General features: G+C 29.8%; 1 protein-coding gene across 4 annotated transcripts in view; it reads right to left on the reverse strand.

The window, feature by feature from the left end:
* The window catches only part of LOC125068009 (proline-rich extensin-like protein EPR1), a 49,997-nt gene that overhangs the window by 16,249 nt on the left and 15,343 nt on the right, over positions 1-18,405 (reverse strand). Inside the window, exon 2 of one of the 4 annotated variants that reach the window (XM_047676950.1) lies at positions 17,398-17,470. The exons of 2 other annotated variants lie outside the window; for them this stretch is intronic. In XM_047676950.1, the coding sequence (XP_047532906.1) occupies positions 17,398-17,470 (73 nt within the window). Of the gene's footprint in view, positions 1-11,392; positions 11,796-17,397; positions 17,471-18,405 lie in introns of those variants that run through there. One more of the 4 variants, XM_047676952.1, reaches the window with a different exon arrangement.

Raw genomic sequence — 18,405 nt, forward strand, 5'->3', positions numbered from 1 at the left:
TATTCCACATGAAGAGAAGATTACCCATAGCAGTGACTGTTTCTATAAATAACTGTATGATTAGATATAATTTAAACTAAACGTCGAATAATGATTACTATGAAATTATATTTAAAAGACAAGGTGTATTTATTTAATTAATTTTTGGACGGCAGTGAAACAAATGAATCACATATGGAAAGCCACCCCCGTTCACACGCATAAGTCTAAATAGTCATTGGATACGTAACCTAAGGAATATAAATCGCGTCTTACGCCATTAATGCACTGATTGCAGCACTATTACTTACTGGTGCCACCAGCTTATCAGATATTCTAATAACTGATGAGTGGGTGGTTCCTTCTCCTGAAAAATGTCCTACCAGCAGTAAAAAATATGAAATTGTTCTTTTTTTAAATAATCGATTTAGAAAAAATAATAAATTATTTTATAGGTTTTTTTTAACCAGTATATTTTACTCATAAACTAGAATAATTAATGTACGATATTGTTATTGAAATCAGGAAAACAACTGTAACAATAACAATTAAACGGTTATATCATATGATAAATGTTATCATATAAAAACATATGTGTAGTAGATACAGGTACTTATTGTGTAAATTTCGTTTTATTTGCTGTAAGAGTCCGCTTTGACTTTGATAATTAAATACGGGTTTTATCATGTGTGGCTTATTATATATTACAAAATAACTTTATAGGAATAGTGATGTTTTATAATCTTACAACTGTTTACATGTATGTAGGTATGTTAAATGTTTACATATACCTATTAAAATGTCATAAGGTGTTCGAAACTTAAAAATATTTTTCTATTAACATTCTAGAATAAACGAAACGAGGAGAACCAACGAAAATTAAGTAAGCGTTATTTATTTTTTAGATTGTAATTCTTGCATTTTAACGCGACTTAACTAAGTCAAGTGGACAAAGTTTCCATACATGAAGTTATATAGATTACAGGTAGTATCGATTTTTGCAATGACTTAGCTATATTCATTAAACAAGATCCCTGCTTTGCGTTACGGCTGTCTTCCCTTCCTTTATAATAGTCTTGGGATTCGTGTCCGTCCATTAAATCCATTGTAATGTATTGATTTTCTTATCCAACAGAAAATACAGAATACATGTATTCGGTGACATTAAATACAAACATCAAAAACATACGTATTACGTATGCTTATGAACATACTATGTTCAAATGTATAAGTATGTTTTATTATTAGAATATTTCCGTGTGGGCAGAAATAACATCAGTATATGTGACAAAATACGAACGTCTTCAGACTCCTAGAGCTGAAATCTATTTATACCCGGTGTTAATGACTTCACTCCAATATAATATAAGTATTACTATTTGACATTTAGGTCATTCTATTACAGTTTATAACGTTTCGTGATTTTATTTTGGAATCGTAAGCTTACAGTAATCAGATTGTCTTTGCAATAAATGTAGCATTAAAATCACAGTTTAGTCCTGTTTTTAATTTAAAATACTTTATTCTCGCGTACTTAAGATCATAATATTAATTAGATATCAGTCATTTAGTTCGTGTTTATGAATTATTTAACTTTTCAAGTTAACTTTGATGAAAAGTTACTACAAGTAAATATATTAAATAAAAAAATAAACATAATGTTTGGTAATGTATTAAGATTGTAATTTAACATGAGTTAATATAATGCCAAATTGACAAGAGTTAAATACGTATTACTATGTATATCTTTACACGTGAAGTTAGGTAACTTATATATATGTAAATATATACCTACGTACTATTTAGTATAGAGATGGCAAAATATAACTCATTTGTTTGGCTTCGTTACCGCTTGAGAGGATCTGTGCCAAAATCGAATATTTCATTAGCAAATGATAATTATTTAAAACAATTTATAATATATTCTTATTATAAACGGTAAATACATATGTTTAGAAGAACGTGCTTGCAATATAATCATTCATAGGTGATCGTCTGTCACTCGCGACATGGAAATATCAGGTCAATCAATAGCGTACTACATAAAAAATGTATGAGTTAAGTGGTAGTAATACGTTTATGAACTGAATTATTCAGTAACGATGTAGAACACTTAACTAGTCTTGATTTAGGTGTGCTTTGATGAAAAATCTTTATGACTTTATTCATACTGTCTTGATACTTATATACATACTTAATTAAAATAAGATGAGCATTAATGAATAACAACATTGAAAAAGTGAATTCCTTGTTTCCTCAGTACTAACTTAATATACACAGGTATGTACTCTAAACGATTTGCAATTGACTTCGCGATCAAAGTCACGTAAATTTATTATTTTATAATTATTTACTTGTAACTCACGTATGACGAGTCAATCTGCATCAATTATTATTTTTACATCAGCCAGTTATTATGAAGAAATACGCGGATAAAGATTGTTTTGTCGTGCTCACGTAGACCAGTATATTTATTTGCAAAAATAAATAAATAGCCAAGGCAAGAATATAATATTAGGTGTATATAAATTAAATAACTTATGATAATATTAGTGTTGTAAAGTCATATCGTTCTGAAACATGCATTTAAAGGAAACCTTCGTTGAATAGTCTGTTAGACAAAGCACGCATGTGGCAAAGACATTTAAAGACTGACTCAGTGGAATCAATTAGAGAGTAAAATATATTAGACTTACTAGACCATAAAATTCAGCTTATTCTTATAACGAAGGGTCCATAACTACAGCTTAATAGAATGAATGCTGATATTTCGCTTATGACCTTCATACAAAAAATAGTATCTTTACATAACCACGCTAAACAACAGCATTAACAAATACGTGTAATTCACGGTTACCGACTACAAAATGGTGTTTTAAAACAATTCGTATAAAATTGTGTTTTGTCAAATATTCATCAAAATATTTTTTTTTATATAAAATACGCTAAACTTAAAATATTTAAAAATTAACTGTGTTTATTTTTGTTTAGTGCAATTCTACCGGTCACTGCTAATTTCTACCGGTTAACGCGTCATGTTTAATGAAAGTGCTAACAACAAATTTGACTGCGTTTCAAAGATGTAGGTCGTGATTTACCACTGCGACGCTAAAACTCACGAGTTCCGTTTCTGAATCAGTTTACGAGATGACTTTCGTTCCGTCTTATGACCTGAATTAAGCTAAATAATGATAAAGCAATAAATTCTGAGTATGTTGCTTCGAATTGAGCTCCTTGACGCGTCCAAAAATTCAATAAAAATTACATAGTATGTAGTAATATTAATCACTCTGGTTATATGATTCATGAATAAAATCTTTTCTCTAAATTTAATTCACAGATTTACAAACAATTAGGTCACAAAACGAACTCATATTACTAATTGTCCTGGTGTTATTTTGTGACTAATTTAAAATATTCCTCAAATAAATTAATGTTACATTAATAGATTAAATATTTGAAGTTGTGTCGTAAATGTAATGACGTTTCAGAACGTATAACAATATATGAGTTAATCTCAATATTCTATTAAATACATATTAATAATTGAAATTTTTGTTTTTAACTTAATTTATATTTAAGTTAATACAGATAATACAAACGTTATATAAGATTATAGTAAATTATAAAATATAATTGTTTTAATGTAAATTAATCCTTAGTTCGAATGGGCATATTAAACAAGTAATTCCCTATTATAACGGTACACCTTACCCTTTCACGATATAATTACGCAATTATTATTATATTGAATGCATCAGAATGTTAAAAAAATCGTGTACTAAGATGGCAACAATAAATATGAAGTCCGTGTAGGTATGTAGATATCGAAATGGTTTCATATTGAATTACTTTTTATACCAACATAATTTTAATATTAATCGACGTTTTTCCTGTCTACTTTTAAACTGTAAATTGAAAAATCTTTCGGGGTTTAAATGGGGGCGTTGATGAATGAACTATATTTCGGTCAATCACATACAAACTACAAAGCCTCGAGTCACGATACTTAGTATACATTTATAGCGATAACCGTGCCCTGCTTTACAATGGTTTCTTTACAGACATTTCCTCGCACCCCTGAGTTACGCCTTGAAATGTTACGACGGATAATTAGCCCGTGGGTGAAAGCCAGGAAAATTTAATTTATGTTACCAATATAAAATGATGGATAACGCACAAGAGATGAATTTAATAATTATTGTGTGAATATTAAGAATATTATTTCTTGTAATATTTCGTTTGTTTACATTTACGTATGAAATTGACTTAACCAAAAAATTGTTGTTACGATTTTTATATAATAGGATATTTTTTGTAACTATATACTGCTTACGTGTGAATTAACGGGTCATAAATCAGTATGATGCATGTCATGTTAAATTATTGCCTGAAACTTTTCGTGAGTGTGACCTGACGTTGGGATAGGCCACACTCACGGACACTCAAAGGGTACTCAAAATATATTTTATGTTGATAAAACAAATGTTTACGCAGTCTTTTTTTTCTGAAGGTCGTATGTGTCGTATATATTTTCAGTTACATAAATAACATTAAGCAAAATACTACTTCTGTCTTGCTGTTGATTTCTGCTGGGCAAATTAGAATCGGATGACTCGCAACCCGTAAGTAACGTAAGTCTCGGTTAACGTAAATTTTCATGTTAAGTGCTTACGCCTCTACCATCAGTACCGACTTGCGTTAAAAAAATCGTATGCATCATTTTAGTAACATACCTAAGCACATCACTTACATCATATATACGCGGAATTAGTATGTATTCGAAAAATAAAATACATATATAAAATTTAGTATTAAATAATTAACAATTTTTTTCTTTTATAATCAACCCAAAAGAGTTACTGTTCTACGAGTTGCGTGTCGGCTCTCCTCCTCAGAATCCGACATTCCGAAGCGTTGGAAACTTTGCGTTTAAGTCGTATTGTAAAATAGTATAATTTTTGTTATTCATGTATTGATCGACCATTTAAAAAATCTTATTAACAAAATAGATTCGAAGTCTTAACCTATAGGTAAGAGATCATTTTAATATAACAGGGAGTACACTAGATGAACATTTTATTAATTCCCGTTAAAACCCTCAATCTCGAATTATATAATATTCGAATTTTAATGACAATATTTGTGTTAGTTAGTATAAATCCCGTTTAAGATAATGAACTCCTATTTTTGCTAAATAAATATGCATAAGTATTTTATTTTTAGAATGAGAAATACTTACATATCATAATTTATAAAAGATCTTATATAATTTACATTTTAAATTTAAATTTAAAAACATATATTTTAATTATATATGGTATTTTTGGTTATTAACAGTTAAAAGCATTTATAAAACAATAACTTTGGCTATTCATAAATTTTTCGAAAGCGCAATCATATGAATTTATATTCAATTACTCAGGCGAAATTAAATAAAAAAGGTAAAGATAAAAATAATAAAAAAACATTCTATTAAAATTAAAAAATCCCTTTAAGAATGATGCTTCTCCTATTAAGCTAATTTGGCGCAATTTAAAATTATTGTCTTGATTAGGTCATAAGTCAGATACATTGGCCGTAACTATGAGGTAATGAAAGAGACGGAAAATATGACATATGAATAGCTATATGCTGTAATTAAGAACGAGAAATGCTATAAAGTAACTTTTTAACTTATATTAATATAGCTCGCGGCATACAATTTTGAATATCTTGAAGTACCTATATACTTCCAATAGACAAAAATACACTTAAATAACATCTTATTTTGTATGTATTAAGTTAAATTATTTTATGGTGTGGATTGTTTGTAGTCATAACTCGTTACACAGGATGCGATGTGTTATAATTATGTCTATTAATCTTTAATATATTTATAAGATCGCAAATCGATTTATTATTTTTACGATCGTCATCGATAAAAAATTCGAACTGCGTCCTTATTAAACCCGGAAACATTGCGAATTTCGAGGACGAATCATGCAAATAGGATCGTGTTGTTAACAGCCAAAATTGATCTTCGTAACGAGTCGCCTCTGTTGATTGTAACGTAAGGAATAAAAATCGATTGTTCACTGAATATAGTTTTAATTTATTAACGTCTTGCACGACTATTATTCGAATCAATTTATCGCGACGGTTTTATTAATAACATCGACATAGCGACTGTTTTGAAATTCGCTTCTACAACCTTATTATAAGTTACACGTGTAGGCAGATCAGAGACAAATTAAATATTAAAAACACATATACGTATATATAACATAACTTTGTTTTAAAATAAAAAATATATGACTAATTTTTTTAATACTAGACACTCTTTTTTTGTTGAAGTCCTAATAAAAAGTATTTTTATTGCTTACAACAATAATTATTCTAAAGAATACATAATGTATAAAAGTGAGACGAATTGACCATGTTCTTTTGCGGACGTATAATATTATGTGTAAATTTAAATAAATAAATATTCATTTCAATTATATGGTGACCTTTTGACGAGGATATTTTGAAAAGAAAAAGTTTATTTTTGTACGTTATATTTGTCTTTGTCATTGGGTCTCACCACACAAGGGTAAGCTCATGCTAATAGAGGCAAGATGGGGAGGCCGGTACGGACAATAACATCCAGCCAGTAACTAATATTGTCAAGGTTAGGTATTACAAAACAAGTACTACATTTAAAACAGGAGTATTATTCAACTTAAGATGTGATGACTGGTGAGAATACCCGTTCGCCAGCTGTACTCAAGTCACGAGCTATTTGACTGAAACGAATGGATTTTCGCGGGGACGATTTCGAATGGCGCGATCAACTGTGACCGAACACGATTAGAAATGTCGCTGGCAACATTTGATAAGCTCATAGTTTAATTTTATATTATTATAAACGATTGTTTTATAAGTTATATAATATTCCATTTTTAATTAAGTATCTTTTAGGAATCTTATAAAGCTACAGATGACGAGAACAAAGTCGTAGTTATTAAAGGGACTGGGCTTTGAATCCAAAAATAGTAAGCCGGATTTAAGAAGTTTGCTGTGATACACTGATCTCTCTCAGGTTGCCATCTGCCGTCCTATCGGTATTACAAGGGGGTATAGAGAATGCGTCTATGTTTAAGTACACACTTGTGTATTTTATTGTCTCTTAAAAGAACGTGGTGGTTCCTGGTGGAGTTGGCAGGAGGTTATTAATGTGAAATTATAATAGGTTAGGGCAAACATTTACCAATTACCAACCCATCTTATCGCCCAGTCTTTGGTAATCCGCCATTTCGCCTGTAGTATGGCGCATTACCAAAAACTGCATTTATGTAAATTACACATTGTAACTATTGGTTCGAATAGTATTTTACTATGTGGTAGGGCTTTGTTCAAGTCCTTCTATGTACCACTCACTCATCATTTATTGTACTCCCAAACAGCAATGCTTAACATTTTTATGTTCCGGTTTGATGGTTGAGCTACAACGGATGCAACATCTCAGTTCACAAGGCACATTGGCGATATAAGAAATGTTAATATTTCAACCATCGACTCTGTCTATGGGCAGTGATGGTATTGGGTGGCCTATTAGGCCGAAGACATACCTACGTTATGAAAAAAAAATTAGACTTTAACTATACTTAGGATATCGTTATTACTTCCCGCTTTTTAAATTAATATGTACTACGAATTATCTGTAAAGCAGAAATTCTGTGTTTTCACAGAGTTTCTATGGCAGTTTTTTTAAAAAAACAACACAGACTCACTTTAGACGAAAACAGTCCCTCGTAGTGTAAATGTTTATATAGAAATATATAACTTTATTGCAAACTTTGAGAAACACATTTTTAATACCAACAAAATTCAATTATATTTTACGGAAATCCGCACGTAAACATAACATTTATATTTAATAAAAAATCTGAGCACTATAATCAATTAAGTTTATATCACTCATGACATTTGTATTCACAGTGCGTCACTAATTTACCACAATAAAAATATCATCAACAGATAATAACGAACGGTGATGTATAAAGTCATTACGGTTTTTATCTTCTAGTATCACTGGGACCATAAAATGAATTTAATAAAACGCGATAGTGGTAACGACACGTAAAAACCAAGAAACGTTATGACTTCTAGAATACTACATTTCTAAATCCCTATTGTTGCACACATCATTGAGGAAATTGCAGGGATTCACTTGCGTCATAAAATGCTAAAGAGATTTGTACCTACATTCAAGGTACGTATGTATATGACGTTCATATGTGTGTGCGTGTCATCTTACTTATACGTATGTATAACAAACAATGTTTACACTTATATTCTTAAGATATTTATACTATTGTCGTATTTTTAATACTAATTTGATCTTCAATAACCTTGTGCTAAGACATTTATTGGGTTGCCATATTTCTTTCTTTATATTTTTTTGTTTCTAAATATACAGCGGTCACGATATAAGCATTTAAATGATCATTTTATGACTTGAATATATATTTAACGTTAAAAATAAATAATTTATATAATTTTTAAATTATAAACTGTTATTAATTGCAGAAACGGCTTGCAACCTGTTCTGAAATTTAACAGTAAAGGTAGTTTAACGAGTAAGCTCTAACAGACGGAGCGTCAATTTCTTTGATGCCTCGCAGACGGACTCCATGAATAATTAAAGCGACTAGATTGTCACTTAGCTTAACAGGCAGCCAATGAGGCGATTACTAACGAAGATAAATTTTCATTTCTTTTATTGAACGTTTCATTTTTAGATTTAAAATAACACGTCGGCATGTTGGCTTTTGTTTCATGGAATAAATAATTGCAATATTTCAATACTACCCTTGGTTTAATAAACCTTTTTTTTAATTTTATTATTTAACATTAATATTTCGTAGTTTAAGAATTTTGTTAACAGCGCCAAAGGCATTGGAAGGGTGACCATATACAACATTTGTCGTTTATGTTACCATGTAAGGGGGGCTATTTGAACAAAGAGAAGCCGTATTCTCCTCGGAAAAAAGTTGAACTCAAAAGTCAATCACATATTGAAATGATTATGTGATTGTACAATTATAGTCTAACTATTTATAACGAATAACTTCATATGTCTAATAAGGTTTTTTAGACAAACGCAATTCAATCTTTAGTTTATTTATTTCAAGTTAAGAAATTACTGAGTCGCTTTTTTTTGTTTCAAGTAATGTGTGACTGGTGATCTTACTTTTGTAAACTTTTGTAACTAGGTATACAATTCTATACACTTATTATATTTTTTTATTATTACTCTGTGTGAACTTTTTTAATGTAAGTTTTAATTGTAGAAACATTTAATATTTTTTAGTGTTTTATAAAAAAAATTAAAAAAATTCATTGAAAACTGCTTTTAAGTACTTTTTATAATTATATTACAATTGATTAATAATAATAAATAAATAAAAAAGTGAATATAAAATGTCAACTACGCATAATGTACTAAGATATATAATTTTAAAATAAATATAACAAAGCAAGTGATAAAACATGACATAGCCATATAATATAATGTACTGAAATATTAACATGTATCATGATTACAATTTTAAAACTTTATTTCGGTCGTGTTACTAACGATGTTTTTTAATATAACGATGTGTTTCTAGAATTGAATAATACAAGTGTAATATGTGAACAACTACATCCTAAACGATGATAATATTCTCAATGTTAAAGCACAACAAAAGACAAAATAAACATTGTTTTCTTAACATTTATATTAATCATTTTGTAGAAGATTAGTATTACAGCGGTATAATTATTGCCGTCTTTGTTTAAGCGATACACGATAATTGATTCTTTTGTAATATAAAAATCACTGGTGGAGGATATTCATTTAGCGTTTTTGCTAATATATTGCTTAACATTAGCGTTCCAAATAGTTCGTTTTACAAATAATAAATGTGCAGTCTACAGAAAAAAAAAACACTACGATACATGAGTAAAAAAGCGTATGCAATGCATGCGCAATGACGAGCGCCATTGTGATCCAAATGTTACTGCACATTCTGTAATCGTTTACACTCTGAATGATGATAGTAATAAATAAAACAATTCATGTATTTGTTGTTGTGAAATTGTATTTACACACTCGAGTTTGCCTTAAATTTGCTGAAAGAGTGCAATCTTGGGAGCAAACGCCATTTCCCATGAAATACTAACTTTTAATTCTTTTCAAAGTAAATTTAATGCAGGTCAGTCACGGTGCTTCCCATATTTACAATAGCAAACGCTTAGCTAACACGCTACACCCATTACTATCGTCGGAGAATGCGTCATTCTTTTTCACTGTTTTGGCAGCACTCCATAAATTAGTTTGCTCTTGAATCTCAGCGATTGAGATAATCAGCTGGTTTCGTTTAGTTAAAACGAACTGCAAAATGGTGAAGGACATGCCGCTTGAAACCGAGGCCAGCAGGTTAGCATTCGACAGAGCGAGAAATCGGAAAACAACTGTGTAAATGACCAGAAGTAACTGGTTCCAACTACTCTATAGCTTCTTTTCACTTAAATTTAATAGGATAAATTAAGATACGTTAAGTCCTCTTTAACAACGATGTCTACCTCCTCGTACCGTTCACATTGCAAAAGGCGTATGTACACTCATTGTGAGAAATAGATACTGCAATTCATATTGGATTACCGCCTCTTAGTGTGGTAAGAGTGTCAAGGTACGAGACTTTAAATAACACAATGCATTGGTTTTTAATCCATGTTTTTTTTTTATATTTATCAAGAAATCGTGTTTTTGTTTGTAATATATATATCTTTTTTGCAGTACTACTGTTTTAACTGATTAATTCTATTGGAATTACTTGATTAAAAAATTAGCTTGACAAGAACCGGACACTATAAACATGCCCATTCATGATGCTGGTGACCCTGGGTGTTAGTGACGCGGAACTACAATCTCTCCTCTTAATGCACTCTTATAAAATTACGGTTTCAATAACGTTTAAATATTTATTACCTTTATTATATACTTTCTTACATTATTTGACGTCTTAAAAGTTGAAGTTTGAAACTGGAATTTACAACTGTCTCTTACTGCATATTTGTTATATGTTACAAAAAATGCCTAGTGTTTCAATATTAAAGTCACTTACTTTAATATAAATACATCTTCTGATCGTTATTAAATGCTTATATGTTAATGCTAATGCAACTTAACGATAAAACAAGTCAATTAACAAGAAATAATACTTGTTTGATGACGTTTTCTAACGTTGAGAAATGACGTTTTTAGTTGATAATTTAAACGATTATTGCCGTGAATAACGTTTTAAAATAGATTTGTTGTTTATGAAATAATTTCGAAACGGGAATAAGTCATCAAGATATCAAATCACAGTTCATTAGAAAGTGCATCGCGAGAATAGCTCACCTGCACCGCATGAGTTTTTCCAAAAGTCGTAGAACTTGCTGCACGAACACATTTCGATCGAGCGTCACTCCTCGCACAGGCAAATTTATTTTTAAACTTCACTTCTAACGTTTCGCAACGTTTCAGTCAGTACGCATTCGGGCGATTTAGTTGTTGTTGACTGCCGGGAAAAAATTCAGATGTCTAGTAAATAGTAACGATGTAAACAAGTCAGTGCAACGGCTCAGATCGCGGTCGCCATTGTACCGTTGGAGCGTAGAAAGCTAGAAGTGCGTGTCCACCGTTCTGAACAGTCATCGTACTGGACGGTACGTTTGAGTGGACGGTCGTGATCGGCAGTAGCGTCGCACGCGTATTTAGATACGAGAACGCGACGCGACGTGCAACCGATGCGGGCGCCCTCCTGTGACTGCCGCGCGTACGAGTCCGCCAACGGCTACACCGATTGAATCGGATATATTAAACTAGAGGGAAATAGACGAATTTCGCTTCGTGATGAGATTGTTACCGTTGATGAAATTGACGGAGCCATATTAAATCGAATATTTAATACGCGTGAAATTACAATTTGAGATTCGCAAACGTACATCATCGTAAAAATATCACGCATGGGACCTATTAAATAGGAAACCTAACATTGTTAAAATATTATATCAGGAGGCTCATTGTTTACTTGTTATATTACAATTGATTAATAAATATTTCCATATAAAAGAGTTCAACGACATGAAAATCAATCAAATAGACTTATTATAACGGACACACAAGATAACTATTCACTTTTTAAATTTATTTTGAAATTAAATTTAAAATAAAAGAAATACAAAAAGCGGGAAATACTCAACAGCTGGATATTATCACTAAGTGTAATGGTAAAGGTGAGTTACGAAATATGTATATTAAAGAAAGCACTGTCAGTTTGAATAACTTTTTACTATTATCTAACTTTGAACGGAGATGCATAAATGATTTTATAATTTATGAGCTGAGACGTTGAATATTATTGCACAAGTGGTGCAACCTTCGTTCACCGGATCAAAAGTGTGTCATCAAATATTTTTTAATTACCTGCCTTTACAGTACTTTTATTAGTGTGTGGTTAGTTTTATTTGGAAAATTTTAATAAGATTTTATATGTTAAATATAATATTTTCAAATAATTCAGTGTACACTGCTAAGATATATTTGATCATTTCAATATAAGTAAGTATATAATTTGATTAATTATCTTTTAGAATGTTCGAGTAGAAGATTAAAAATATGGAGATAGAATTCGGACATACCTATTTGCTTTTAATCAATGGTGTATTAAAAAAAAAAACGTTTCTTTATATGTACTTGACTGACGCGTTTTTGTTTTATACGGAGTAAAAAATATCTCGGAACAAAATTATTATTTACTCAATTACTATAAATGTCAATTTGTTAGGGATTTTTTAATCTGCGAGCACACAAATTAAATAAAAATATCATGGCCTTTTTTTCCTACGAACAAATAGTTTTTAATTTATGAGAAGTGTTACTTCATTGCCAATGCATTGTTGTCAATAACTAATTATGTCAACGTTGCAGACGGTTTAATTACTCTGGTAATACTTTAAGCGTTCATATTGCTGGCTGACGATCAATCGTCTAGGAAAACAATCAGATACAAAACATAGACAAACTGTCTATCATGAGATTGACATGCGATTTTTTTATATTAATATTGTTTTTATATTTACTCGCATATTTTTAAGTTTGTTAACCCTTCGCACCCGCAAATATGTCTACAGGATACAGGATGAAAACCGATAAGTGTTAACAACATATGGAAAATAAACCGATGAAATTTGATATACAATTGACGAATCCGGTGAAACTTAAACATTAGTAGATTATTAAAAATTGTGACTTCTACAGGTTTCTACGGGTAAATATTATTTGTGGAACGAATTTGACCAATATGCCGTAGGTAGCTACTTCATGAAACTATTGATTAGTACTTATGTGTATTGAATGTAAGCTTTGATATCGCTCACTAAAAGAAATAAAAAAAAAAAATAAGGTACGCCATATCTATGAAAATAGAAATATAAAAAAAAATGTTTAGGTATAATGTTTACTCGAAACCGATTTCGGTTACAAACGTATAAGTCCTTGTGTAAGCAGAAATGAGTTATGTATTCACTCATTCTCATAATTCGTTTAGATAACTTCAGACACAGGCCCAACGGCATTCATGCTTTCCAACAAACAGAAGTCTAAATACTGCCAATTTCCAGACTCCGTTTGTTAATGACAGTCTCTCCACTGAAAAAGCCAATAACTTTGTAATGTCCCGAACTGAGATTTATGTCCAGAACCTCGTGGCCTTGTCGCTAGCTATCAGAACAGCAAGGTTATCAATGACTTAACATCATATAGCTATACCAATAATGGTAAGAAATGTTGTTTGTTCTGTATACAATAAGTACGATTTTTATTTTTATTCAAAATATTTGTGAAAAATTTGAAGGCCTCTTAATAAAATTATGTTCGATTCGATCATAAGAAAAAATAGCCTATGATAAACTTATCGTAGCCGCGTACGCAATGCACAAGGTCGTATAGACATAGTTTGCAATTATAATTCGACCGCTTATAGAAATAGGGAAGTGTTTAAGTTATGACGTAGATGATGATCGTTGAACGTAAGGTCTACACCACACCCAGAATTATTAATGAAAAAATATATGGCAATAATAGTAATAAAAGCGTTTTTATAATAATAACTAGCGACGCGCCCCGACTTCGCACGGGTACAATGCTGATACTAAATATACTACAATGTCTTACAACGTTCACAGTTTTTCAGACACTAGACAATACAAACCGTTATATCCCTGCGTTTTAAATCTGTAATATCTTCTAAAATATTCATTCAAAATACATACTGTTAAGAGCCATACTGATCTACATCAAATGCACAATGTATTTAAGGTACTTAATTGGATAAGGATTAATGCTGTATTGATAATACTATAAAATAATACTCGTAAAAAGTAAAGGATATTGTGGATTATCCCTAAGAGATAGACATATGCTATCGAGGATTTTTTTGAAGACCTTTTTAAGGTGTACAATACGGTAGTATATTATTTTAATCTATCTCGTAGGGTTGACCCAGCACTTACAATGTAAGCGCAAAAAATGTGTTTATTTACGACATCATTTTAAAAACCTTTAAAATTATCAGTCTTTCACTACTATATTGTGCATGTATTACACATATAAACCTTCCTCTTGAATCAATCTATGTATTAAAAAAACCGCATCAAAATTCGTTGTGTAATTAGAAAGATCTAGACATACATAGGGTTTATCTACTATGTAATGATATAATTGAATTTTTTATTTAAATTTAGTGTCATGGGTATATATCCTCCTTTTACAGTCATTTAAGAATAAAATTGGAAAGACAAGTTACACTTTCTCCAATTTAGTTTCGAGTTTCAGATTAGAATAACTTCTTATTTAAATATAATTAAGTCCTGATTTATCTTAACATCTCATTGAACGGTTTAGTTATAAGAATAATTCGTTTTACTTTGTATAATTTATTCATTTTAGATTAAATACTAATCATCATCTATTTAATGCAAAGAGCAAACAATAATGAGTACAAAATGTTATGAATAAAACATAATTAATAATTATTAATATTAATGTGTCCTATATACCTAACTTAATATTCATTTTTTAATAGTGTTGTTTGTAAACATTATAGACGCTATTATAAAAAATATTCTATTCCATCCATATTCAACTCAACTAGAAAGGTAGGTATATTTTTATAAGAAAGTTTATTCAACTACTTCTGTTTATTAACCTGTTCGAATAAAAGATATATAAATATGTGCTAGCTTATGCGCGCTGCTTCATCTGCGTCGATTTTAGTTTGAAATACTCAGTGTTCATTTTGTATTTATCGGGTACTTTCATGTATGATTTTTTTTGTAACATCATGGATATACGAAATCATAAGGTTTACAGTTTTACATTTATACATACGTATCAGAGTTTACCTCATAAAATTGAGTGATTTACCCCATGACATATATTTTATAATAATAAGTAGCGCTGTCTATTATTCTGTTTGTATACATCTTAATAGAATATTAAATTTTTCATCTCATCATATCTAAGTATACCAAAACTAATGGTCCAATTATCAAAAGTGTAAACCGAAATAATTATTCGCTAAAAGCATTTAAAATTAAGTTTTTATTTTTTTTATCATTTCGGGCCTTTCTACAGATATTTTGAAGATCTTAGATTCAAAATAATCTCGGTTCTGTTATCATGATGGAAGAATTTGTTAAGGTCGTCAGAACTGAAAATTTTGCTTCCGACTACGATATCATTATAATTGTTTCTCAAAAAAAAATACAACACCAAACTAAACACCGTAAAAACACCGTACGTTTGTACATCCAAAGACATATAATAAATTGCACAAAATTTATTTGCTCGATTCTGAAAAAAACACAAACAAACTAAACTTACCTATGTATATATAAGTATGATAAATATATAAATGTATATATCTACCAAAGTCTTTCCTGCTACCTTATTTTATAAATATTTTGATTTATAGTAAATACTTATTCATTAACATTGAAAATCCGAGATGTCAGAGTACACCTCCAGTGAAGTACCGATAACCTGAGATAGCGCAGTTCATTGTCGTCACATACTATAATATTGATTAGTGTACTGTTATTAACGAATAAATGTGTTGTGTCTAGCCTTGCACTTATTGAAAATGTTTTATATTTTAATATTCTCTTGTTTATTCTTGTTATGTCCTTGTACGCGATGTTTTTAAATTACTGTTTATGTGAGAGCGTATTTTACGAAAGAAATCAAACATTATATATTTGAGTTGAGATTACTTGAATATTATTTTAAAAGTAGATAATCCTGAATAGTTAGAAAATTTAGTTAGGAAATTATAATAGAATATTATAATAATTATAAGCAAGATTACGCTAATTGTTAATAAAACTTGATATGTTTATTTATGTTTTTTGAAAAAACACTTTTCAAAATAAATATTTACAATAATGCTCTAAAATACATTACTAAAGTAATAAATAATAAACTGGTCATAATTATATTGATCTAGAAAGTGGGAAATAACCTTATCTCTGCTTCAATAACGTTGGTCTCGTGATTATAAATATTCGTAAGTAAATAGGTATTAAATACGCCTTGCGAGAATTCCGAGCTAACAATGGTAAAAAGGAATATTTATGGTAATGTATGACTGTCTGTTCATGCAACTATCATGTTTGTTCTTGAAATGTTCTTATGTATTTAAATAGTTAATTTTTCAAGTGGATATAAAAGTGAAAATTAGCGAAAAAAATACACATACTAGTTTCGTGGCTAATTTACAAAAACTACAATTATGTATATATATCTATAAATACGATTCTGTCACATATAGTCACAATATCAATAAGAATCACATCATCAAATAATATTTAAATCATCATTTATTATCTGTTTTTTTTTTTTAATCCCTCCTGAACAGGACATATACAAGATTTTTGGACTCAAGAAATCGGGCGTGAGGTAAGAAAAGGGGGATAGATAGGTTGGTTCGACACTCAATATGTATTATTATTTTACTTAAAAATTTTTAAGTAAAATAATAATAAATAAAAATATGTTAAAAATAGTATCCCGGTTTGAAGGTCAGTTTCACAAGTGGAGTGTTAGCGATATAAGAAGTGGTTAATATTATTTGTTCCAGTATTTATGGGCGATGGTGACTATTTATCATCAGATTTGTCCGTTTAATAATAAAGAGAACACCACGGATCAAATCCCTGGTTGGTTGAATTGTTTTGGTGAATGGTTTTGCCTGGAGGAGCCAGGAATAGTAACTAGTCGAATGTAAAAAAGACCTCCTAAAGCTTACTAAATACCTGTATTTTTTATGTGTGTAATTTTTTTTAATAATATAATTGCCGTACCTATTTGGGAAACATACTGATGAGACACAGAAACATGTGGTTCGATGACACAAGACGATGTCGGCACACTTACCTATAACAAAAAAGAAATGAATGTTAATACAAAGTCAATAAATATAATAATGTGAGGGTGTAAAAATTTGGCCAAAAAAAAATACATCTTTAACATTATAAATGGGAAATGATGTTGTCTTCGTTGTAAAGTTCAAAACAGTTTATTTATAGAATAGTCTAATTCCATGCTTACAATAATTTAATTTCTCTAACTAAAAATATTTATAAAATAAAAACAAATTTGTTAGTGCTAAAATGTTAAAAAACCTTAAATATAGAAAACCTTTTTTACTTATTTTAAATTAAAATACATATGACAACTATATAATATCCAATTTAATTCTATTAAATAATATGTTCTTATTATATGAGTTAAAAGTAACACATAAGGGAGATAAATAGGCTCTGGTGCGTTGGTCTTTGAATTCAAGCCCTGGGTACTAATTAAAAAATATGGATTGATATCGTCGAGAAATTCTTCTTTTAGACGTTGAATGATTTTATTATTCCATACAGAGGAAAGTAAGTTCAGGCTTTTCCATTTCATCAACTAAAACACACATATGTATATGCAATGCACAGTGCGCTATAGTCCTCTTTGAAATAATTTTGGCCAGCGAAATCGTTCACAAATACATACATTATTATCATAATGTATGAGGTATTCGAGAAAAGTAGTAAACTTGCGTTATTGTTCTGTAAAAGAGCTAAATGCTCTATAATTACAGTTCATTAGTGAACACGAATAGCTACAATTAGAATATTGATTCTTAAATAACTTATTTGTGATTTTCCATCAAAAAATATTCTTTCAAATACACAATAATTTTGACTATTATGTGTTATGAAAATTAATTTATAATTAAAAAACAAAAAACATTTTTGAAGGTATTATAATTTTTGTTTTTTCCTGCTTATTTATTAACGAGTTTAAGTGGTTATTCTTAATATCAT

The sequence above is a fragment of the Vanessa atalanta genome, chromosome 13, assembly GCF_905147765.1.
Source record: "Vanessa atalanta chromosome 13, ilVanAtal1.2, whole genome shotgun sequence".
Classification (NCBI taxonomy): domain Eukaryota; kingdom Metazoa; phylum Arthropoda; class Insecta; order Lepidoptera; family Nymphalidae; genus Vanessa; species Vanessa atalanta.